The sequence below is a fragment of the Myotis daubentonii genome, chromosome 5, assembly GCF_963259705.1.
Source record: "Myotis daubentonii chromosome 5, mMyoDau2.1, whole genome shotgun sequence".
Taxonomy (NCBI): Eukaryota; Metazoa; Chordata; class Mammalia; order Chiroptera; family Vespertilionidae; genus Myotis; species Myotis daubentonii.
In genome coordinates, this window is record NC_081844.1 from 5,952,118 (window position 1) to 5,978,314 (window position 26,197).

General features: G+C 42.4%; 2 protein-coding genes across 3 annotated transcripts in view; both read right to left on the reverse strand.

Annotated features, from left to right (window-relative positions):
* The window catches only part of MAML1 (mastermind like transcriptional coactivator 1), a 64,068-nt gene extending 48,094 nt beyond the window's left edge, over window positions 1-15,974 (reverse strand). Inside the window, exon 1 of one of the 2 annotated variants that reach the window (XM_059695649.1) lies at window positions 15,144-15,974. In XM_059695649.1, coding sequence (XP_059551632.1) covers window positions 15,144-15,452 — 309 coding nt within the window. In that variant the 5' untranslated portion in view covers window positions 15,453-15,974. The remainder of the gene's footprint in view (window positions 1-15,143) is intronic. The other variant, XM_059695648.1, reaches the window with a different exon arrangement.
* A 2,046-nt stretch (window positions 15,975-18,020) lies between these two features.
* The window catches only part of CANX (calnexin), a 32,642-nt gene continuing 24,465 nt past the window's right edge, over window positions 18,021-26,197 (reverse strand). Inside the window, 9 exon segments of the mRNA XM_059695652.1 lie at window positions 18,021-19,886; window positions 20,888-20,935; window positions 21,691-21,770; window positions 21,933-22,056; window positions 22,916-23,035; window positions 23,667-23,882; window positions 25,865-25,903; window positions 25,905-26,000; window positions 26,002-26,023. Of these exon segments, the coding sequence (XP_059551635.1) occupies window positions 20,927-20,935; window positions 21,691-21,770; window positions 21,933-22,056; window positions 22,916-23,035; window positions 23,667-23,882; window positions 25,865-25,903; window positions 25,905-26,000; window positions 26,002-26,023 (706 nt within the window). The 3' untranslated portion in view covers window positions 18,021-19,886; window positions 20,888-20,926.

A 26,197-nucleotide genomic window follows, 5' to 3' on the forward strand; every position in this document is an offset into this window, starting at 1 on the left:
AAGTTGTTAAGGCAAAATAAATATAACTAAAATGAAGGGTATATGATAAAGCTTTTTCAGTGGTAATTATATATGCCTAAACATAGTTTTCCAAAGTGTTTGGTAACTTAAAACTTTGGAGTTTTCTGAATTAAATAGTAAAAATTATTAAATATCTAGGTAATTTGAAATAACAGGATACTGAAATATTAATCTGAGTTTTGCCTTGTATGGAAAATCTAGAGGATGGATTTGAATCTGTTAATGAATATCTTGTATTTTATTTGAAATATCTCTTAAAATGTGAATGTATTGCTAATCTGAGGAATGTTAATTACTTACATGTCACCTAAAAATTAAGGTTTCTAAGGGTTAAGGCATGGAGATGCATTCTGAAGGAAAATGAAAGTGAATTCTAAAACTGGTTATTTCTGAAAGTTGTAAGGTTTCTGAAGAAAGATTTGTGAAAGTTGTAGGAAGTTTGTGAAGAGAAATGTCAAAAGGAAGTTATGTAAGTGACACAGGCCAGTTAGCCAGGACAAGTAGAATAGGGAAACTGAGATGGTTAATCAGCAATTTGGAGCCATTTAGTAAATCCTATCTTCTCTAAGCCAAGGACACTTAAGAGTAAATGATTTGCATTTTGCCTCCCTAACCAGAAGGTATAACCAGATGGTAAATATACTCAGGGAGACTGATAGCAGAAATCCAATTAGTGTCATTTGCTGATCACACCCAAGGATAAATGAAGTTAGAGAATAAACCTTATTTTGGTTAGTCCTTTTCTAGTAAAATGGTTATATGTTACTAGAGGCCTGGTGCACAAATTCCTGCACAGGTGGGGTCTGGCCAGCCCACCCCGATCGGGGACAATTGGTTGGCTAGTGGGGGGAGGGGCTGCTGGCGGTTCACCAGCTGGCCCCGCCCCCTGTTTGAACACAGGTCAAACTCCCGGTTGAGGGGACAATTTGCATAGCCTTTTATTATATAGAACATTAATGAGGTATTTTAAAAAATATTTTATTGATTTTTTTACAGAGAGGAAGGGAGAGGGATAGAAAGTTAGAAACACTGATTCAGCTGCCTCCTGCAAACTCCCTGCTAGGGATGTGCCTGCAACAAAGGTACATACCTTTGACTGGAATCGAACCTGGGACCATTCAGTCTGCAGGCCAACGCTCTATCCACTGAGCCAAACTGGTTAGGGCTAGGTGTTTTTTTTTTAAAGCCATCTCTTAATCGTGGGAATTGAAGTTTACTAGCCTATGTTTGTGTCTAACACTTTGATATATGATCTTTTGGTAAAATAAGATTAACAATCCTTCCAGGATCTGAATTTTAAGAAACTTTTTCTTGACCTAGAATTGGCTTTAGATCACTCCATAGGTCTGGAATGCCTCAAGTGCTTGTTTTCTCTCTCATGAAGAAAAATTTTCTGCTTAAGGTACATGGGAAGCTTTGTCAAGTAAAATAATAACCATATTATGCTTTCATTTATAGTTCTAATTGTTATTCTGAAATATTGTGTTTTGCAGAAAGGACAAGATTCCATGCCATTTGAAAGTATTGCTGATTCTTAAACTTTTTGTTTTTCAGATATAAGGAAGCATTTTTAAAGCAATTTGATAAATTATATATTCTCCCCACCTGTCCCTTCAGTATTTGGCAATTCTTAATAAGTGGCAATACATTTCTTTGCATGAATTCAATTAAGACCTGTTTCCAATTGTAGCTATATTAACCAAGATAAACTGATAATGGGCCTACTTATAGCAGCCATGGCTTCACTGCCTTTTGCAAAACTTGGTCCATCCAGCATTCTATGGGAATCCCTTACAGTCCACAAGGGCAGGCCATTGTTGAACGTGCCCATGCTACCCTGAAGTGTATGCTAGTAAAACAAAAAAGGGGGAATATAGGACTCAGGACCCAGCTATACTTCTTCTTTACCCTGAATTTTTAAAATCTGAATGATCTTTTTCAATCCTCTGTAGAACAGCACTTTATCTCAATAGCCCATCTCAGAAACCACAAGTCTTGTGAGATGTGGACACTAATAACTGGATGCGACCCAATGAATTAACATGGGCAGGGGAAGGATATGCCTGTGTTTCTACCCCCACAGGGCAGCTGTAGATTCCAGCTCACTGTATTAAACCCCATCAATCCAAGGCATGGCATGGGACCAATCCTCTTCCAGAAATGAAGAATTTTGGCTGGGGGACTACGCAGTCCTGAACATTGTGCCTTCCCCATAATCAGATGGCCCCTGGAATAACCTGGAGAATGATGAAGCTGATGGCACAGGCTGAGCAATCATTGGAGCTTACTCACACTCCATGCATTCCAGATAACTAACCACTGCTCTTTTTTTTCTTATAGTCTGTAAAATCAGAACTGGAGCAGTAAATGCACTTCACAGACTCTGATATTCCAAAGCAGAAAGTTCACCACCTTCCTCGGTCTTTTACATTCAGCAAAACAAAAAAGGCGGAGATGGTGGAGAGCACAGGAGACTTGGTTGGGAAGTTTGTAAGAAGGACATTCTGAGAAAAGGGAAGTGTGTGGAAGGCCATCTGCCCTGTTTATCGGATTCCAACTTAGGGGAGTGTCGAAAGCGGCGCCCCTAATTATTCCTTGACCTTTCCAAACAAGTCTGTGCACATGCAGACCCCTAGGTGCTTACTGGAATCCGTATGCTTAATCCCTGGATGCCCTTGCCTAGAGGACAATGTAAACACGTGTCCTCCCAAGATTACGCACCTACTGAATATATCTAAAGATAAAAACTGTAATAACAGGCTAACGAGGCAGGCAATCGGGGCTGCCTGGTTGCTATAGCCAGGCCATCCCTTAGCCTCTCTTTCACAGCAAACGTTGTATGGGAGTAATCCATTCATCCATCGCTCACGGTTTGCTGGCCAGCCCCGGCAGTTTGTAAAAAAATCAAAGTTTTTGTCTTATAATTATTTTTTTTAAAGGGTTTCTCCACTTTAAAAAAATATGTTTTATTGATTTTTTACCGAGAGGAAGGGAGAGGGATAAAGAGTTAGAAACATTGATGGGAGAGAAACATCAATCAGCTGCCTCCTGCACACCTCCTACTGGGGATGTGCCTGCAACCAAGATACATGCCCTCGACCAGAATCGAACCTGGGACCTTTCCACCCACAGGCCGACGCTTTATCCACTGAGCCAAACCAGTTAGGGCTAATTTTTTTTTAATTGTGGTAAAAACCCTTATCATAAAATTTACTATCTTAAACTTTCTTTTCTCTCTGTTTTTTCCAATTATTAAAACACTAGAGGCCCGGTGCACGAATTCATGCACAGGTGGAGTCCTTCAGTCTGGCTGACGATCAGGGCCGTCTCACCCAGTCCCGATCGGGGCTGATGGGGGCCAGCCAGCCAGAGAGGAACCGCGGGAGGGCTAGAGGGCATGTCCAGCTCTCTTGTCCAGTCCCCAGCAGCAAGCTAACCTACTGGTCAGAGCGTCTGCCCCCTGGTGGTCTGTGTGCATCATAGCGACTGGTCAAGCGGTCAACCAAAAGGTCAACTGATCTGTTGGACACTTAGCAAATTACGCTTTTATTATATAGGATGGGTTTTGTCCTGTCTTTATTCTGGGGATAAGGAATGATCCTCCTCTTCTTCCAGGTTGAATGAGCAGGGAGTCTCATCTTGGGACTTAGAGCAGTGAGAGGCTGCAATGCTGAACTGGTAACTGTTTGGGGCAAGGAACTGCCCAGTTGCTATTAATCTTTCTTAAGTGTACAGTATAATAGTGTAAACTACATACACCCTGTTGTGCAACAAATCTCTAGAACTTTTCATCTTACAAGATGGAAAAAACTCTATAGCAGTTAAACAATTCCCCCTTCCTTCTAGACTCTGGAAACTAGCATTCTTCTTTCTGTTTCTAAGAGTTTGAATATTTTAGATATCTCATGTAAGTGGAATCATGCAGTATTTGTCTTTATGCAACTGGTTTATTTTACTTAGCATAATGTCCTCAAGGTTTATCCATGCGTTAGCACATAAGATGCCTTTATTTAAAAATTTTTTTTATTGATTTCAGAGAGGAAGTAGAGGGAGGGAGAGAGAGAGAGAGAGAAACATCAATGATGAAAGAGAATCAGCCCTGGCCGGTTTGGCTCAGTGGATAGAGCGTCGGCCTGCAGACTCAAGGGTCCCAGGTTTGATTCCGGTCAAGGGCATGTACCTTGGTTGCGGGCACATCCCCAGTGGGGAGTGTGCAGGAGGCGGCTGATCGATGTTTCTCTCTCATCGATGTTTCTAACTCTCTATCCCTCTCCCTTCCTCTCTGTAAAAAATCAATAAAATATATTTTAAAAAAAAGAAAAAGAAAGAGAATTATTGATTGGCTGCCTCCTGCATGCTCCACACTGGGAATCGAGCCTGCAACCCAGGCATGTACCCCAACTGGGAATCACACCATGACCTCCTTGTTCATAGGTCGACATTCAACCACTGAGCCACACCGGCTGGGCCAATGCCTTCCTTTTTAAGGGTGAATAATATTCCATTATATGTATAAACCACATTTCATTCATCCATTATCTGTTGATGGAAACTTAAGATGGAGCCTACCTCTTGGCAATTGTGAACAAGGCTGAATGAACATGGAAGTACAAATCTAGGCCTACCTCTATCAAAACCATTTTTTAAATGATCACAGCCTAAAAACATATAGCTTCTGACTCCCAATTCAGAGCTCCTTCCACAGTATCATTAACATTCACTCAACATATGCTTGTTGACTGCCAAATATGTGGCAGGTACGGTGCTAGACTCCTGGTCTCGCTCTTAGGTTGCTCACAGTCTAATGGAGAGGAGGCAAACCACTAATTAAAGTTCAGTGCGGTTGTTCCGAGAGAGTTAAGCACCTAGACCAGCATGAGGAGGGACTTAGGGAAGGAGTCTAGAAGGAAATGATGACACATGAGCAGAGCTCTGAATGTGAGGAGGTGTCAGACATTATGAGACTGGGGAAGGGTACACATGTGAAGACACTAAGAGAAATTAAGCCATTTTCAAAGAACCACACTCAAAATAGTTTGGAGATCTTAAGAGTGTCATATATGGGCTTCATTCCCATGGTGCCAGATGCCACCCAATGACATGCTGCTTCACCAGGCCTAGCAAAACTGATGGTCCTCCAAATGTTCACTCTGAATTAGTCCCGTCTGCTGCTCTGCTGGACAGACTAGTTCACCACTGACTTTAAGAGCTCTGAGTACTTAGGTTGCCTAAGTTTGGTCTGTGAGTTGGTAGAATGCTTTGAATTCAGATATATCATAGAATGGGCAGCAGGAGTGGTGGTATTTTTCAATTAAAGACATCTCTTCCACCCTAAACTAATCAAATAACCTACAGCTATTTGAAGGCATGCTCCATGAGAGAGGAGAGAGAACGTGGGTAAGAAATATGAAGCAATGCACCCTGATAGGTAACAAAACGCATGACAAGGCTCCATGTTCTTCTTGAACACTTTCCCTTAGAATTCAGGAGTGAGGTGGCTGTCATGGGTATGTATATTACTATGTGTAGTTGATAAATGAAGTTCAAACTTTTTCTGACAGAAGGCTGAGTATGATGTGGTTGATTAATTTGACATGAAGACAAGACTGGTTTTACCAATTAGATTATATAGTAGACATTTTCCACATTAAACATGCTAGAGTAGCAGCTCTAAGGTTTTGATGAAAATATATCTAAAGCAGAAAAAAAAGTATTTTATTAAAAACTACTGTATTGGCAAATATGTATGGAAATGAACAATATTTTGATTTTCCCAACCAATTCTGAGTACACTAGGTTAAACAAGGTACCTCTGTGTGAAAGAATAATAGGTATAATCAGTAACAATTGATAAGATTTGGTAAAGCCTTTATGTCATCCTATATAATAAAAGCCTAATATGCTAAGTGTCTGACAGTTCATTCGACCAGTCGCTATGACGTGCACTGACCACCAGGGGGCAGACGCTCCAACTGGTAGGTTAGCTTCCTGCCTGGGTCCAGCCGATCAGGACTGGGCGAGAGAGCTGGACATGCCCTGGAGCCCTCTCATGGCCTCTCCCCAGCCGGCCAGCCCCAATCCCCACTGGCCAGGCTGAGGGACCCCACTAGTGCACGAATCTGTGCACCGGGCCTCTAATATCTTCTCTCTATATAAAAGCCTAAGGGACCTTCACAACTGAACGACCAGAATGACTGGTCACTATGATGTGCACAGACCACCAGGGGGCAGATGCTCAACGCAGGAGCTGCCCTCTGGTAGTCAGTGCACTCGCACAGCGGGGGTGCCACTCAGACAGAAGCCGGGCTCATGGCTGGCGAGCGCAGCTGCAGCGATGGGAGCCTCTCCTGCCTCCACGGCAGTGCTACTGAGCAGCGGCGGCAGTGGTAGGTACAGCAGGGCTGGGATAAGTGGCAGCAGAGCTGCACCTGGCCACAGCTGGGGCTCCTCCCCAGCCAGCTGCCACTTCAGCACTGCTACATCCCCCCGAAGGGATCCCAGATTGTGAGAGGGCGCAGGCCAGGCTGAGGGACCCCACTATGCGCACAATTCTGTGCACTGGGCCTCTAGTTTCTTAATAACTGAGAAAAGTGAATGACTAATGTCTAGATTAATCCATTTATAAGCCAGACAGCTTCTAATCCTTTGTTTTCAATAAAATTAAAGGTGTACTGCCCTGATTGGCGTGGCACAATGATTAGTGTTGGCCTGCGCACCAGAGAGTCACAGGTTTGATTCCCAGTCATGGCAAGTACCTGGGTTGCAGGTTCGATCCCCATCCCTAATCAGGCCCGTGTGGGAGGCAACCAATTGTTGTCTCTGTCACCTCAATGTTTCTCTCTCTCTCATCTCCTCTCTCTCTTTTTCCCCTTTCACTCTAAAAACCAATGGAAAAAATATCTTCACTCTTTGGATGAGGATTTAAAAAAAAAAAAATTGAAGGTGTACCTAACCAAGTTGTCAGCTAATTAGTAAATTAACTTTTGGTGATATACCACTGACTTTGTTAATCCTCACCAAAGGATATTTTTCCTTTTCATTAAAAAAAAAAAAAAAGAAAGAAAAGAAAAAAGAAAAGGAAAAAAAAAAAAGAATTGAGAACTGTCATTTTGTGAACAAGTAATACTCATCCATGCTTATGTGAACAAATTGAGGAAGGGGAACCCTCATCCATATCATTAAGGAAGACATTTCTAATTAACTTGTACTTTTTTGCTTAATAATAATTTATAAATATTCATAATACATTGGTTTTGTTGTATACTACTATAACTGAATTTACTGAAATAAGAAACATTCGTAAACACAGAACATTCTAAATGCTACATATATTCTTCTTTTGTATACTTAACTTTAAAAACAACAAAAGTATGCATACAGGCTGGTGTGACTCGGTTGGAGCATCATCCCATACACCAAAAGGTTGAGGGTCCAATTCCCATCAGGGCACATCCCTAGATTGCTGGTTCCATCCCAGGTTGGAGCATGTGAGAGAGGCAACCGATAGGTATTTCTCTCTCTGTCTTCCCCTTTCCTTTCTCTCTCAAATCAATAAAAACATATCCTCAGATGAGGATTAAGAAAAAAGTATACATAGAGCTTTATGGTTAAAGTAAATTGAAGTTTATTTGTGTGTTTTTTAAACATATATTTTAATTTTTAATTTATTTGTTGTTGTTAATCCTCACCTGAGACTATTTTTCCATTGATTTCTTTTGAGAGAGAGTGGAAGGGAGGGGGGGGAGACAAAGAGAGAGAAACATCGATGTGAGAGAGACACATCAATTGGTTGCCTCCTGCACGAGCCCCGAACTGGCACTGGGAATCGAGCCTGCAACCGAGGTTATGTGCCCTTGACCAGAGTCAAATCCAGGACCCTTCAGTCCATGAGCTAAATTGAAGTTTTTTGTTTTTAATATATTTTTATTGATTTCAAGGAGGAAGGAAGAGGGGGGGAGGGAGGGAGGGAGGGAGGGGGAGGGGGAGAGGGAGAGAGAGAGAGAGAGAGAGAGAGAGAGAGAGAGAGAGAGAAACATCAATGAGAGAGAATCATGGATTGGCTGCCTCTTGCACACCCCCAAATGGGGATCGAGCCCATAACCCAGGCATGTGCCTTGACCAGGAATCTAACCGTGACCTCCTGGTTCATAGGTCAATGCTCAACCACTGAGCCATGCCGGTCTGGCTAAATTGAAGTTTTTAATTTCCATTTTTATACCATTTTTTGTTTAGAAAGAAACATGCTAGAATTATCAAATAAGAAGACTTACAAGCATTCATTATATTAGAATAAAACTAGGTGGGGCAAGTCTAAGAGAAATGCAAGTTCCAGGAGAAAAAAGAGTGGTTTAAAATTTCTGTTAAAGAAAAGTGTAAATGATTGATGAAAGTATATTGTTAAGGTATTCAGATTCCACTGGCTACATTTTAAAAAGTGATGTAACCATTTTTTTAAAAAATATTAATATTTATAATTATTTGAAAGTTATACTCCCTGCAACTATAAAAAGCATTCCCCCCACGTTTTTGTTAATCCTCTCCAAAGATATTTTTTCCATTGATTTTTAGAGAGAGTGACAGGGAGGAAGGGAGAGAGAAAAACATCCATGTGAGAGAGACATGGATCAGTTGCCTCCTGCATAGGCCCCAACCGCCTGGGACTGACCTGCAACCCAGGTATGTGTTCTTGACCGGGAATTGAACCCGAGACCCTTTGGTATTAGGGCTGATGGATGCTCTACCATGAGCCATACATTTTCCCCCGTTTTTTCTCTTTTTAAAATAGTTGATTCATATTAAATACATGTGGCACTTTATAAGGCTCTGTTTTATATAAATTTCTTATTTCATTTAAAAATTGAATTATGGTGGTTTAGTATACAATTGAACAACACCATAAATACATCATAATTTTTGATAAGCTTAAAAACTTAGAATGGCCGAAACCGGTTTGGCTCAGTGGATAGAGCGTCGGCCTGCGGACCGAAGGGTCCCGGGTTCGATTCAGGTCAAGGGCATGTACCTGGGTTGCGGGCACATCCCCAGTGGGAGATGTGCAGGAGGCAGCTGATCAATGTTTCTCTCATCGATGTTTCTAACTCTCTATCTCTCTCCCTCTCTGTAAAAAATTAATAAAATATATTTAAAAAAAACACAAAAACTTAGGATGAAAAGCTTTAGATGTCAACATAAAAATGTGTCAGGGGATTCTCAATGTTTCAAAATTATTTAATCCAAAAAATATATTTAGTCTAAACACCCAAAATCAAATATATGGCTTTTCATGATTTGACTCCAACCTTTTCACCTTTATCTTCCAGCCTCTGACACTTTAAGCCCCAAATTTAAAGAACTACTCACTATCATAATTTTGTGCTTTTGTTTAGTTTTCGAACAGGATCAAAGTCCTATTACATGCCCCTTGATAAGAGCTTGGATCCCCATGCATAGCAACATCTTAAAGGTTTGGAAATGTCCTAATAAAGGAAGCTGCTTAAATTTGTTTATCCCAGTGTCTCCAAAATTTGCTCAATTCTAGAACTCTTTTAATATAGCCCATGAAATTAGTCTTCCATGGAATACCCTTTGGAAAATATTAAGACCTATTTTAATGCCATTATTTTTTTAATTGATTTCAGAGAGGAAGGGAGAATGAGAGTGAGATAGAAACATCAATGATGACAGAGAATCATTGTTTGGCTGCCTCCTGCATTGGGGATGGAGTCCACAACCTGGGCATGTGCCCTGACCAGGAATTGAACTGTGACCTCCTGGTTCATAGGTCAACGCTTAACCACTGATCCACGCCGGCTGGGCTGGACCCATTTTAAAAGCCAAATCTTTAAAGCTTCCAAACTTCAAAAGAGGCATCCCCTACCTGATATTCCCACAGGCTTTGAAGTCCTCAACATGGCTTTGCAATGCCCCACTTACTACTACCTACTTCGCATCAGGCTGCTGACACAGTTCCTGTGCCACCATAATTCCTGGCTCCAGCAGAAGCTAATAGTGGTTGAATAAATGACCAACGCAAAGCTGGAAGTGCAGGAAAGGAGTAGGCAATTCCCAGGTTTCTACTTTGGATGACTGTGCTAGAGAAAATACTCCAAAGGAATGAAAGACTGGCAGGAAAAAGGGACAGCCTATTTTGGACATGTGGAGTATCAAAGTGGAAATGTCAGTAGACAGCTGAAGTATGGTCCTGAACCTTGGAAGAGAGTTCTGGAGAATCTTATTATTACAGATGCTAGGTGAAGCTTTGAAAGAGTCAATGACATTCATTACCCAAAAAAAGAAGACTGAGTGAAAAAAGTAGAGACTGTAATTGCCTAGGGAACATTAATATTTAAAAAGTGTGCAGAGAAAGTTTACCAAGGCAAAAAACTTGGAATTCCCCTCAACTTTCCCCTCTCTCTTTCGGCCATCCAATCCATTTAGTCCATGACCAAGCTCTGGCATCTCTGCCTTCAGGACCTGTCCAGAATCCATTTCCTCTTCATCTCCACTACCACCACTAGCCCCAGGCAACACTTCTGTAAAAGCCTAACTGCATCCACTCTTGCCCACACCAACTTCATTGAGCACCAGAATGACCTTTCAAAACCAAATCAGATCAGATCATGTTTCTGCTTAAGTCTTGCTATTGCTTTCCCTGCACTTGATCTGATTCGTGCTTACCCACCTCTCACACTGGATGCCACTGGCCACAGGGACCTCCTTTCTGTTCTTCATGAAAGCTCAGCCCCTGCCTCAAACACTGTGGGTAATTCTAACTGGAATGTTCTGAGACTTTCAACTGACTGATAACCTCCTGCCATTCAGGCCCAAATTAAGACAAAGCATCAAGCCCTGGTCGGTGTGGCTCGGTTGGGAACCATCCCTAGAACCAAGAGGTCATGGGTTCAATTTCTGGTCAGGGCACATGTGGGTTGCAGGTTCAATCCCCGGTGTGGGAGCGTAGGATGTGTACGATGTGTACGATGTGTCTGGTGGTATAGGAGGCAATTGATCAGTGTTTCTCTCTCACATAAATGTTTTTCTCTCTCCCTTCCTCTCTCTCTAAAATCAATGAAAATACGTCCCCAGGTGAGGATTAAAAAAAAAAAAGATAAAACATCTTATATAAAGCTGCTACTGAAAATCACTCAGTATCACACTACTCTAATGTTTCTTAGCATTTATTACAACTAAAAATAAGTTTTTAAATCACTGATCTCTTTCTTCATGTGAGCTGATTAATTTGTCCTATCCACGGCTATATTTCTCGTGCCTAAAATACGCTCTGGCCCACAGCAGACACTCAAATACTTGTTGCATGAATTACTAAAGGGAGCAGGAAGGAGACTGAGAAAACTGTCAGAAGCTGGAAAAGAAATCAGAAGCCGGTAGCAGCTTAGAGAGAAGTTTAAGGAGGAAGAAGTAAAGAAGAATGATGACTAAGAAGCCACTAAATACGATAATTCCATCTTTGGTGTTCTTTAGGGGGTAATTTCAGAAAAGTAGAAGAGGTAGAAGACAGATCACAATGGACTCATGAGTAAGTGGAGAGTTCAGTGGAAAGGGCAACGGAAAGGAAGAAGATGGAACACTATTTTGAGGGTGAGAAAAGACAAAAGAAAGAATATTTGTTTGTGCTTTCAAGCTGAAGGGGAGGATGTAGTGGGAAAAGGGATACTGATGATAAAAAAGGAAAAAGGATGTTAGGATGAGGTCCCAGTATTATAGGGAGAGATGGGTTCCCAAAGCTCCATTAGTCATCTTTTCTCTAAAACTATCCCACATGATTACAGTACAATGTCTGTTTTATGATCAGATATCTCTACTTCCTGGAAATAATTTGTTATTTGCATAATTCTTACATAATTTTAATCTATAAATCATTATTAAAAATCTACACATCTTGCCCAGCCAGTGTGGCCCAATGGTTGAGCATCAACCTATGAACCGGGAGGTCGTGGTTTGATTTCCAGTCATGGCACATGCGCAGGTTGTGGGCTTGATCCCTAGTAGGGGATGTGCAGGAGGCGGCCGATCAATGATTCTCTCTCATCATTGATGGATCTATCTCTCCCTCTCCCTCTCCCCCGCCCTTCCTCTCTAAAATCAATAAAAATATAGTTTTTAAAAAGAGAGTAACAATGGTAGATAAAGGGACGAGGCATAAACCTTTAGAGCATTTTACTAAATGAAACTGTTCAAGCTACTGTAAAACTATTTTCATTACAGAATGAATATTTATATAAAGTGGGTGGATAATTCTCTATAATCTAACATCCCTAACAAAAATAAGTCAACCCTAACTGTCATTAGAAAACTACTATTTTGGATTTGAAAGAGCACATAGCATAAAGAGAACCTAGCAAGGTCATTCCTTGACAATTAGAGCCTGAAGCACTGCTCTGACCCATCTTTAACAGAGTTTGCAGACAGTGGTTAAGACTGTGTAGTGGGATATCGAAGAGAAGGAAAAACTGAAGGTGAACTCTATTAGTAAGTTTGATCCCTTTCAGCTGTACAAATAGTTCGCGGATGGTAACTTGGAGCTATGAAACAGCTGTCTAATAGTACTATAGTTCAACTGGAAAAAAATATGTAATATTCTTTATGTAAGGAATATTAATTACATTAAATACACGTTTCAATTGTCAAAAATAACAATAACTAACAGGTACCATCTCTCTCTAAACCCAAATCATACCCAAACAAGGATTTTCTTCCCCTCTGAACTGAAGGAGCCACTAACCCAGAAAATGCCAGTTTTCTTAGTGACATTAATCTTCCCTTTACTACGATCCCATTCCAACCCATTTCAAGGCTGAAGAGCTCAGCTAGAATCACTTGGAGACAGAAGTGAAAGGAGCCCTCGAGGCCCAGATTCCCAGGTGATTCTAATGTGCAGCCAAGGTTGAGAACCACTGTACTAGAGAGACAACAGAAGAGCACTTCCACTCTAAAGTTTAAATTCATGAAATCCATGGCCCAAGATTTACTGTGATAAGACATCAACAGAGCATGGCACATCGGATCAGTCTCTGACACCCAAAGGAATAAGTGACAAGCCAGATTCAAGTTCTAACACACTTGGAATTAATTTACTGTCAAACAATATACCAAATTTCTCTCCAGTAATTCAAAACTGAAAATATCATGTAGGGTCTAAACTCTCACTCTCTTTAAACACACTGACTCATCACCAATATAATTTCTAGGTGGTGTTCAAGGCAACTATTTGCATGTAAACTAAGATTTTATGAGCTTTCATTACGTACTTAAATTGGCATGACCATCCGCTACTGTTAAAGTCTTTCCTTAAAACAGGAGTTGTTAGTAAAGGCATCATGAAGTTAAGCCATTTTGCCTTTTGAGGGCAGCATAAAGAAGAATAAATTACTATGTACTACCAAGTTTAATATCAATCATTCAATAAACACAGCTGAGAGCCTAAGATGTGTAAGGAACTCTGAGCCAAACACCTTCCTGCCTCCCAGGGCTTACAGTCTGGTTGGAAAGACATGGCCAAAGCAGTATGTGACTATGTGCTAAAAATAAACAGCATAGACAATAAGTCTCCTAAATGTTTTGACAAAGTTGATTCTGATTCCTGTGGGCTAGTGTGGTCAGAAACGAGCTTTCAAGAAGAGGAAGATGGCCCTGGCTGGGCAGCTCAATTGGCTTGACCTTGCCCCATACCTCAAGGTTGCAGGCTCAATCCCCGTCAGGACACATAAAAGAATCAACCAATGAATGCCTAACTAAATGGAACTCTCTCCCTCCCTTCCTCTCTTTCTCTCTCAAATCACCAAAATAAAATCAAATAAAAAATAAATTTTAAAAAAGAAGAGGAAGATGAGCTAGATCTGAAGGATGGCAGGATTCTGAAAGGTTGGGAAAGAGGAAAGGACACTCCTGGAGGATAATAAGGTAAACATACCTGCAGTTTACAGATGAAAAAAGTGAGAACCAGAAGACTTGACTAGTCGATAAGCAATAATCAATGAAATGTCCAGCACCCCAGACTAATGTGGGAGAGAATACGGAAAATAATTCAACCAGAGAATAAGACCTGGGAGGGGGGGGGGGGGGGGCGGGGAGCGGGGGGCGGAGCGGACACACAGCATTTAGAGGAAAAGAGGCCAAATGCTTGATGACTAGTTAGAGATGGGCACTGCAACAGCCCAGGTGAAAGGTAGCAAAGGCATGAATTTAAAAATAACACAGAACAAATTAGATTGCTAACATTTGTTTTAAACTTTAAATTATCAAGAAAACAAAACTTTGTTCTTCCCCCCTTTTTAGTAAACGTTTTTATTTATTTGTTTGTTTGTTTATTTATTTTTAGGGGGGAGAGAAGCATCGGTTTGATGTGAGAGATGGATCGGTTGCCTCCCGTAGGCGCCCCGACCTGGGATCGAACCCGAAACCTAGGTTTGTGCCTGACTGGGAATCGAACCGGCGACCTCTGGGCACACCGGAGGACGCTCAGCCAACGGAGCCACCAGCCAGGGCGAGCATCTCCCTCTTACGAATCAGCTTCAGGAAAGAAAACCTCTACCCGACAAATCCCCGGAAGAGCTACTGGGAACCCAAAGGGCATAACACCTTATCCACAAACTCTCCATCATCGGAAATTTTAAACAGGCTTATCAATGAAAACTGGAATTGCCCACAACACTGCTGGACTCACAAGTACACAACTTTCAGGGGAGCCTCAACATGGACTATTTTTACTAAGATTTCCCAAGGTTTTGGGGTGTTTCCCTTCAGGACAGTTTGACCAGCTGAAGGCTGCCTGACATTTCCGTATGCAAACCGCGAGCCTGCACCGAGCAAGGACCCCACCAACACTGCGGGGTGAGTGAAGCCGCTGCCGGGCCGCTCCAGGCCGGTGTGTACGGAAACGGCTCAGAATCCCGGGGTCCAGTCGGGGCACCTTTCCGCTGCTGCTCCCCAGCCTCCCAGCCGGAGCCTCACTCCGGTCTTCACCGCCCGGTTTCCCCCAACCACCGCCACTGCGCCCTTCGCGGCAGGTGACAGCGCTCGGTTCCCCGCCCGGCCCCCGGCCCCCGGTCCCGAGGAGGCCGGGGAGCCTCTCCGCGGAAGGGGCCGCTCCCGCGCCTACTCACCGCGACGGGGCGGCCGTGCTCGGGGCCGTCGGCGGCGTCGAGGCGCGGGGCCGGGGCCGGGGCGGGCGGCGGGGCGGGCGGCTGCCGGTGCTTGCCGGCGCGCTTGGCCTTGGCCTGGATGCAGCGCTGGTGCAGGGCGAAGGTGTGCTGGCGCTCCAGCTCCAGGCGCTCGGGCGACACGGCCTCGTAGCGCGCCTCGCAGGTGCTGTGGTGGCGCCGGCACAGCTCGATGCGTCGGCGGAGGCGCTCCATGACCGCGCTGTGCCGCGGCAGCGCGAACTCCGCCATGGGGCAGGTGGGCAGCACCATGGGCCGAGGGCGGCGCGGGCCGGGGCCGGGGCCGGGCGTCTCTGGCGGCTGGAACTGCGGGCTCCGCTCCCCGCCGGCGGGCCGCCGCTTCACGGCCGCGCCATGGCCCCGCGAGCGGCGGGGGCGGCGGCGGGTCTTCCTGCGGCTCCGCTCGGCCCGACGCCGGCCGGCGCTGGCTGCTGCCCACCTCAGGCCGCGGCCTGGCCCCGCCGCCCCGAGCCCATTGTTTTCCGCGCCGCCGGAGCCGCCATCTTAAAATTGTTTTCAGGGCTCTCGGAAGAGGGCGGGACCCCGGCGGGCGACCTCGGCGTCACGGCGAGGAGCAGGGGCGGCGGCCAATCAGAACAGGGCGAGCGGCCGCCCGAGGGGCGGGGGCCGGCGGCCGGAGGCGCCGCGGGGCTCCCGGGCGGAGTTTAAAGGAACTCCCGTCGGGGGCGGGCCCGGGCTGGGCACCGGCGAGGGTGACGGACGGAACCGCGCTGAGCGCCGCCTCCGCGGGCAGGCCCTTCCGGGTCCGCGGCGGAGAGCCGGCCGCCGGCCCCAGCTGCTCAGAGAAACTCACAAGTGGCCACGCCTTTCCAGTGTCCGCTGTTTTCTTCGACCCCATGGCTTACGTCCAGCCTTTTAATTGGTCGAAATGTCACGAGGGAGCTGGAAAAGGTTTCCTCTCACGCCATTCTGCATCACTGGAACCGTCAATTTCCACTTTTATATCAAAATTTGAGTAAGTTTCAAGTTGTTACTACGTACCCAGAAAAAGCCCAGCTCGCATAAGGAAGAGGTGTGGGGAGAGTCTCGCAGTGGGGACTAGAACCGCAAAGGATGGCATTACAGTCAAAACCGGATTACATTTAAAAAGATGGTCTGTTAGGTAAAATCGAGCCACTCAATATCCAACCAAAGGCGATTATGCTCTAGTGTTACAACCGGCAGGCAAAGGGACAGGGAGACGAGGAAAAGCTCCGGGACCAGCGAGTCGGCAGTGAAACTAGAGTCTTGTGTTGGGCCAAGAGGCGCTAGGAACCTTAATTGCGAACAAGTTAAATAGAAGGTGCCAGGAAGCTGCAGGTTGAGAGGCACCATCAACAGCTCAAAGCAGCTGTTACAGTAACTTTTCACTAGGACCTACAAAAATATTTTATTTTAAAATAAGAAAAAATGAATCCTTATTCAAATAGTATTTGTTTTTATACAAATGCAGTAAAAAGATACAAGTGGCCCGCCAAGGCAAAGGTGCTCATGAATGCCATAATGTGGTCGGTCCTGTTTTTCACCAGTCTTTAAACATATAAATTTTACACCAGGATTAAATATTTAGTTTCTAATAGGGAAAATAGAAGCACTATGTCTATTTCTCTTCAGTAAGCAGTCCAAAAGCCAAATAGCACATTTTAAAAAAATTGACCTAATTTTCAAAAACCTCCCTGAAATAATGTAAACATGAAACATTTAAGAACTCATTCGTTCCCATAAATCTTAAAAGACTATCTATAAATTACTACTCCATTTCTGAGCTGTTATCCCGATGCCACAACTGGAACTACTGGATTCTAATCCAGCAGGAAAGGAGGCAGAATCTCCATGGAGTTGACTGTCACCTCATGGTGACAAAGTACAGTTGGCCTTTAGTTTTAGAGGGTTCTCATCCTCAAATTCAACCAACCACCAAGGAAGAAAAGTATCTAGAAAGAAGTTTCATTGTTGCTGATGTGTGCTATGTAAATAGGCCTCTGATGGCTGCAGGTTGCATCTGTACTGAATATATACAGACTTTTTCTTGTCATTATTTCCTAAACAACATAGTTTAACAACTATTTAAATACCATTTACATTATATTTGGTCTAAGTAATCTAAAGTGTAGGGAAGATGTGTGCAGGTTATATGCAAATACCATGTATGCCATTTTACATAAGAGACTTAAGCATCCTCAAACTCTGGTATTCATGGGTAAGTCCTGGAACCAATCCCCGTGAATACCAAGGGACGAGAGTATATATCCCACTGTTCATAGTAGTTTCTGCATAATAGCAAACAGTGGCCAATTGAAGGGCAATTAACCCACTTTGAAACAGCAAAACACGTGAATTAAAGGTTACTATGAAGTTCAGTCAAAAGCAGATGCTTAACACAGGGCTTTAATACCATTGAGTAATGTGACAATTTGAGAAAAGTGGGAAGTATTTTGTGAACAAGAGAAACTGGGGAACACATCTGATGGAGTGGGCATCTTACAGCAATGGGATGGGTAGCCAGCATGTGAAATCATAATGCAAGTGCCTTTCAAAGAGCTAAGAACTGCAGCTGGTCATTCATTAATGTGTCAGACATTTAATCAGGAGGCTGCAACTTCAAGAGAGTGAAAAGGAGAACCAAGAAATGACTTGTTTTGATCAAACTGCTAAATAACCCTGGAAAGGCAAATGAACACTCTACTGAATTACACTTGTCATTCCACAGCTCAGCCAGAAGAAACTGTGAGGCATGAAATATTAACGGAGAGTGAAGGCAGACTTCTGGAAATGCCATGACCCCACACATTTGCTTCAAAGGAGAAATCTGCAGACATATTTTCAGGTCTTGCCAAGTAACTGTTTATTCGCGCTCAATACATTTGGGAAAGTGTGCTACATAGCTAAGGTCACTGTGACCACAGAACACCAGATGAAAAGAATAAAGCACTGAACAGCAAGAAAAATGCATCCCACCCTCATAAGAATTTAAGTGAACTGGTAAAAAATTGAGATAAACAAAATAAACAGATACAGCCTTCATCTTTTACAAATATACTTCCTCCCCAAAATCTCCCCAATATAAACACTCTGGAGTGTTTATATATTCAGTGCAAGGAACAGTATCATCGGTATATTTGAAACAGCTCTGAAGAAAGAATAAAGCTAAAAGAACATCTAATTTTGAATATACTTCAGTGTGGTGTAATAGTGAGGTTATTACACTGTGATGGGGGAGAGGCTCTGATAGCACCCATCTGCATTCCATATGAAAAAACAAACCTAACATCACTTATTAAAATATTCTACAATCCACATACTAAAAAAAAATTATTATTTTTAACAGGACTGCTTTATCATGTAATTTAAGACACAACTCTTACATGAACTGCAAATGATAACTTAAAGGTTTAGCAGCTACAAAAATTGGATAACTCATGCTCTATGTGACTCCTCCCATCAGTACTTTTTAGCCTGTGTTCAATTACAGTCAATTCTGAATTGGCTCACATCTGGATAGACTTCTAGTCTTTACACAGAGTAAGAGAAATGGATTAAAAAAAGTAAAAGATAGCATTCTATCCTGTACTTGACCCTGGAAAGGTGCAGGTCTGCTTAAAAAAGGAAGAAACATACACAATCACAATAAAGCTTAACACTATGCAGAGCTCATCATCATTTTCAGCAACGGACAGCAAGGCGCTGTGAAGAAAAGGCAAGCAGAGGAGAAAGCTAGGACTCCGGGAAACAGGGAGGGAAACAGTGTCCATAGAATGGAAGATGGGATGAAAACACCAGGTTCTCTCTGGAGCGCACATGTCCTGGTAGCAGTCCTTAAAAAAGCCACCTGTTCAAGAAGACTGCAGCCCAGACACGGGTGTGCAGAGGATAAAGGCCCAAATGCCACACTATACCACCTCCTCCACTAACTTAAACCTGTCTGTGAACTGAGCTGTTCCAAGCACAACAGAACACACACACACTTTATGGTCTAACCAACATCGAGTGAAACGTCTTTTTTCTTTGTATATGTCCATTTTTAATACAATTAAACAGAACCTTTGTATAAATTTGGGCTTCCATTCAATCCCTCTCCTCAATTTCTTTAGGAGGAATGGAAGTAAACAATACAAGATTATAATGACAAATAACTGCACTTTAAACATGATTATCAATTTTAAGGGACAGAGACACTTGAATGCTTTGTAATACCAAACTCAAACAAAATTGGTTCTAAAAACTGCAGTTCATCCCCCTAGCATTTCTAAAAGTTGGTGTTATTTCTGCATGGACACATCAATATATTAAATTAAGCCAAGATTTTAAAGACTGGCAAAATTCTATTACTCTATTAAAAAAACAAAGATGTTTAAAAACAGAACAAAAAAAATACAAATTAGTTGCTTCATGTTACAATTCACAACCATTGTTAAATGCTTTCTTTCTACAGAAACGGTCCTTTTTGTCACAATTGCATTTACTGCTAGATGTTTAAAATTACACGGGCTAGTGTTTGACTGAAACTTGTTGAAGGTGACATCTGGAGGCTTTCTGAGTCTCAACCTAAGATGTGCCAGGTTCTCTCCTAGGACCACACTTGCAGAGGAAGGGGAGGGAGAGGAAATCACATATCAAGTTCTTAAGATAATTTTACTCTCTTCTTAGCTTTCTGTTTCTTGGTGATTTGTTCAAAATGTCATCCTCCTATTGGTTGAAAAAAAAAAAAGAAATTCATTATAATTAGCATATTATGAAAAGTAAAAATTCGCCAAATTTTCAAGATCTACCAAGCTGAGGGTAACCCATCTAAGGGTAAAATATGAAGAAAAAAATGATTTGAAGAACATGTACCAAAAACCAACTGTCTCAGAGGTGGTGGGACTGTGTTTTAATACCGTCTTTCTTGTTTTCTTTCCACGAAAATGCACTTTTCTCAATCTAACCCACAAACAACTTCTTTTAAAAAGACCAGACACCATGCTTTCACATATCATCTTGATTAATCCTAAATAATTTACTGGCCTATGGACACATTAGCCCCACTTTGAGACAGAAAACTGGACTTTATGGGGACTGAAGACTACCCAAGCCAGGTCCCATGTGACACTCAAGACAATAGCCTGGTACTCTTCCTATTCTATTGGACTTCTCTTACTGTGTAAGAAAGCTTGGGGAATATAAAAAGTATGTGAGCCCGGATGGTGTGGCTCAGTGGTTGAACATACCACACCTATGAGGTCATGTTGGATTCCCGCCTAGGCACATGCCCAGGTTGCAGGCTTGATCCTCAGTGTAGGGCATTCAGGAGGCAGCTGATCAATGATTTTCATCATTGATGTTTCTATCTCTCTCTCTCTCCCTTCCTCTTTAAAATCAATGAAAATATATGTTAAAAAAAAAAAAAAAAAAAGGATGTGAGACTGAACCTTACCTGAAAGAACTCTACATTTTAGTCAAGAAACTGAAAACATAAACAGCATTGATCTTTATCAAGGGGAGGGCAGAATAGTGGGAGCTGGAAATGGACACTGGGTAGAGTTTTCCAGAAAGAAACATCATGAAATAGAGAAGTGCTTTGGAAAGGGACCTTGGTAGAAAAGGTGTGGCTTATTCTCTTTCCCTCAGACCTCACATCCAACTCAGCTCCAGAAGCCCACATCCTCCTTTCCTATCATTTCACCCTACTTAGGACCACTGTATCTAACCTGATTCGCACAGCAGCCTCCTATCCAGTCTCCTTGATTCTACTTGGTCTGTAGAAAACGCAGCAGCGAGAGTGATCAGACCTACTTAGTCCCAAAACCTACAATGGCTGCCCATATCTGTCAAGTCTTCACTCAAACGTCACCTCTCCGAGCCTACCATCTTTAACACTGCATCCCACCCCGCCGTCAGCACTTCTGATAGCCTTTCCTATCGTACTTTTCCTTTTCATGGCCCATCACTTTCTAACATTCATTCAGGTACTTCCTTATCATGTCTACTGATAATTGTCTGTTTCCTCCCACTAGAAATTAAGCTCCCCAGAGGTAGGTTATCTTTGTCTGTCTTGTTCACTGACGATGCCTGGCATATAATGAGCACTCCAAAACTACTTATTGAATAAATAAATGAATCTGTGAGCAACTGGGACAGAAATTTTACAACACACGGGATTTGTGCAAGAAATATTTTTTAAGGGCACAATTAGGGGAGGTGGATGAAGAGATAGACTAAAAAAATAACCTACAGTTGCCATCTCAGAAATCATTTCATTAGTTTTCTCCTACAACTCTGCTTATTCCAAAACCATTTTCAGCACAGAAAAATACTTCTGAGATTCAGATATAATTTGAAGTTATAGCATGCTGACCTGTATTTCTAAGAATTTCACTTTTATAAAATTGGCTTTAACAGAATTTTTACAGCCATGACCACTGAAAATTACCTTATGAAAATATTCCCTCTACTTAAATGTACTTTCAACTTAGGTGCTTAAAATACAAAACATATTCCCCCTTCCTGTTACCTCTGCTTTAGATTTCCTATCTTCGCCCTCTTGACTGACAGTGTTGCCATCTTCTTCAGCATCACTTTTTTGCTTCTCTTCTAAAACAGAAGTTAAACAACTCAGCAAACCTTACAACTGTTTTGGGTAATTAGATAATTAGCATTAATTGTCTAAAACAATCTTTACAGTAACTTGTTTATAAGGGTTTGAACATCTTAGAGTCTTGGGTGAAAGCAGATATTTTGGGGTCTACTTCTTACCAAGTTTCTCTTCACCTTCTTCCTCCTCATCTCCCCTGTCCCTTTCTTCTTCCTTCTCTTCTTCTTCCTTCACATCTGGCTGAGGAGCATCAGTCTTCTTGTACTCCACAGGACTGGACTGTTTCTGAAATATTTCCCCACAGTACAACCATTTTGTTCACATTTTATGTAGTACGTTATCATATTATTATTAAATGCCTAAAGAGCAAAGTTCTGTACCAGGCTGTATACTAGGATAGATATATGGAAATGAGTAAGATATACTTCCTGCCCTGAGAGTCTTTTCTTGGGTGAGAATGTGTGGGGTTTCAAGAGAAAAGGAACAGTACAAACGAAGGGGTCAGGTAGACCCAGGCAGGTTTAAACAGTCACAGTGACGGAGGCACAGTGGCAGAAGAGTGGTGGGGACAAAGCTGGAAAAGGCACTCTGGGGGTCAGATTACAGAACATCTTGAATGCAAGGTAAAGCATCATCCTCATCTAGAAGTAGAGCCTAAGCAAAATTTTATTTTTGACTGCATGTAACAAAGGTTGAATAAGAAAAACAGGCTGTTTACCCTACATGCATTTGTGTGTAGAGGGAGGTCAAAGGGGTTAGGGATGCTAAGGGAGGAACCTGGTAACGAGAATTATAAAGTTTATGAATAGAAACAGCTCTGCCAAGAGGAAAAGCTGGTTTATGTCCAAATGGCCAGATTTATATCTAAGTTTTTTGTTGTTTTCCTTCCTGCCCTAGAAAGCTGCTGACAAATATTAAGGAGAGTAGTTTAAATACTACTAGAAATGAAGGGGCTACAAATGCTACTCCCATCTGAGTACAATACACGGCCGCCAAGAGTAGTGAATAAGGGTTCAACACCAAATGCGATCTGGTCACAACTGAGCTGCTAGAAAGAAAGCCTCAGGCAATATATCTTATTTTTTAATATCATAAGAGTTCTTTCTAAAAATGTCTCAAAACCAAACCAAACCAATACTCATACCTTGCCAGAACAGCAGAAGAGGATTACAAGGAACACGGGCAGTGCTACAGTCAAAACATAGACCACCCAGAGCCACGGACGCTCTTCGGCTGCCTCCAGCATCTGCCCCACTACACCTGGCTGAAAAACAAGACATGACTGATGTCAAGTTCAAGCTTCTGACACCAAATAGAGTGAGCACTGTTCCACTGTTCAATGACTACATGGTACTACTCAGGCTCCACCAAGGTTCAAGCCAAGATGTTCATATAGCAAAAAAAGGAAATAGGAGAAAATCCTCAATTTTCTTGTTCTCCATATCATCAAGGTGATTTCCCTTTCACGGGTTTAAAAGCTGGCTTTTAATCATCAGCAAAAGACTTAATTTCAGGAACCAGTGAATGAATGATTTCTTCATCTTAGTGCCTCTGGCTCTCCAATTTATACCTCAGCCATATGACCAATTGTTTGAAAATTCCACATATTGGGTAAATCAAGATTCAACATTTAAGAGTGCATTAAAATATACCCTGAATGGCAATTTTGTTAAATACATTTTAAATAAAGAAATCACCTTACACTTAAAGATTCTAAAGCCACTTGCATGAGACTAAAGCAATCATGTCCAACACCCCAGTATTTTGTCTTCAGTAGGCATACGACCACTTTTTATAACAATATTCCCAAATAAGGGAAGATAAACCATAGATGATAGGTTTTTATAAAAGTAGCAATTGCAGATATTAATGCCAAGGAACAAGCAAGTACAAACCTCGGCAGCCCCGTCGGCAGCTTTCTTCAGACCCCATCCATCACTGGCCCAATCATCAACCACTCTTCGATCGCCACAAATGATAAAGTTGTCAAAAAAAATGTCTGAGGTCATGGACCACAGTTCCAAACCAATAGCACTAAAAGGAGTCATTTTAAAAGGTTCCAGATCTTCAAAGAAATCTGGATTTGGTATTTTCTGGGGTTTCCAGATTCCCTAGAGAAAAATATTTTTAAAAATCATTTCAGACAATGATCAACACAAATTTATGATGAACCTAAATAAAAATTGAGATGAATTTCGCATGATAAATGAAGCTAACTGCTGAATTTGTGAAACTTAACTAACAGGAAGAAGACAATAAATGCTACTGATGTTTTACACTCCGCCTCTAAGATATCTGAACATCAACTACTTTCAATTTCTAATATCCATGACCTTCATCTAGACCAATACCTCGCTGTGCCTGGCACATTCCAAAAGCCTCCATTAGTTTGCTAGTAGGAGTGGGAGCCTATATCGGTACAGATTTCTTCAGTGGTGATTTAAAATGTAAATGATTACCCAGCCGGCATGGCTTAATGGTTGAGCATCGGACTATGAACCAGGAGGTGATGGTTCCATTCCTGGTTAGGTCAGGGCACAAGTCCAGGTTGCAGGCTCAATCCCCAGTAGGAGGTATGCAGGAGGCAGCTAATCAATGATACCCTCTCATCATTGATGTTTCTCTCTCTCCCTTCCTCTCTGAAATCAATAAAACTATATATAAAAAACAAATAAAATAAAATGAAATTTAAATGACCTTCAACCAGCAATTTCACTTCTTAGTAACTACCTAGAGAAATAGTTGCTACGTACACTCAGACATGCACAAGGATGACTACTGCATCAAGGATTAAAAAAAACAAAAAACAAAAAAAGGCAATCCATCCAAATGGCCATCAAAAAAAAACAGCCAAAGTGCAGGTTTTTTAAAGGGCAACTTTTAACTAATTTGATTGTTTGACTGCATGATTAAAAAAACATTTAAGCCCTAGCTGGTTTGGCTCAATGGATAGAGCTTTGGTCTGCGGACTGAAGGGTCCCCGGGTTCGATTCCGGCCAAGGGCACATGCCTGGGTTGCAGGCTCGATCCCCAGTGGGGGGCGTGCAGGAGGCAGTCAATCAATGATTCTCTCTCATCATTGATGTTTCTCTCTCCCTTTCCCTTCCTCTCTAAAATCAATAAAATATATTTTTAAAAAACAAAAACAAAAAACATTTAAGCCCTAGCCGGTTTGGCTCAGTGGATATTGTCAGCTCTCACACTGAAGAGTCCCAGGTTCAATTCCAGTCAAGGGCACGGACCTCGGTTGCAGGCTTGATCCCTATCCCTGATCAGGAGGGTGCATGCGGGAGGCAACCAAATGATGTCTCTCAGTCTCTCTTCCTCCCTTCCACTCTCTCTAAAAATCACAGGTTGCCACTCTGTACCCTGTGGCTGCAGTACCCCTGCCACATGATAGCAGGGTACTCAAATTGCAAGTTTTCCATTTGTCTTTTCTTTTGTTTTTAAAACAAAAGTACAAAGCAATTATGAAAGCTTCTTTAGTTTCTAGGTTTATCTTTTCAACATTGAACATATTAAGTTCTCTCTCTCAATTAATGAAGTTTACTTTGTAATTCAAATCGCTTGAAAATAGTGATCAACCCAGCAGCCTCACTACAGACAAAACTTCCATCTGAACACAACCAGATCAGTGAAGCACATTAAAAGGCACACACTTCGCCCTGGATGGTGTGGCTTGGTTGGTTGGAGTGAAAGTTTGCCAATTCAATTCCCGGTAGGGGGCGAGTACAAGAGGCAACCAATCAATGTTTCTCTCCTTCTCCCCTGCCACTCCCCCCTAAAAGCAGTGAAACATGTTCTCAGGTAGGGATTTAAACAAAACAAAATATCCCTAGCTGGTTTTGGCGCAGTGGATAGTGTCGGCCTGCAGACTGAAGGGTTCTGGTCAAGGGCACATGTCCAGGTTGCAGGCTTGATTCCCAGTGGAAGGCATGCAGGAGGCAGCCGAGCAATAATTCTCTCTCATTCATTGATGTTTCTAGCTCTCCTCCTCCTCCCCTTCCTCCTCTCTGAAATCAATAAAATGTATCTAAAAAAAAAAAACAACAAAAAAACAACAACAACAGAACACCAGAGGAGAGATACACACCTGGTAGTTAGGGTTGTCAATCATGGGGGGCTTCCATTTTGCCCTTATAATTGGGGTTATCAATCATAGGTCTTTGCCAGACACCACATCCAGGGGCCGACTCACACTTAGGGTTGGCAATCTGAGGAGCTTCCCATCTCTCCATCCATATCTTCATCCCTGTGGAGAAATAAACCAGTTACAAATGGGTTCTGTGATGTAGGACTATGAATTGCCATTCCAGGAGACCCCTGAAATCCTGTAGGAATGCTTTCAGTGTCATCCTATAGAGCACCATGCTGTCTTCTGCATTTCTAGTAACTAGTTTCTCATGAGAGGTGCATTAAAAAGAGA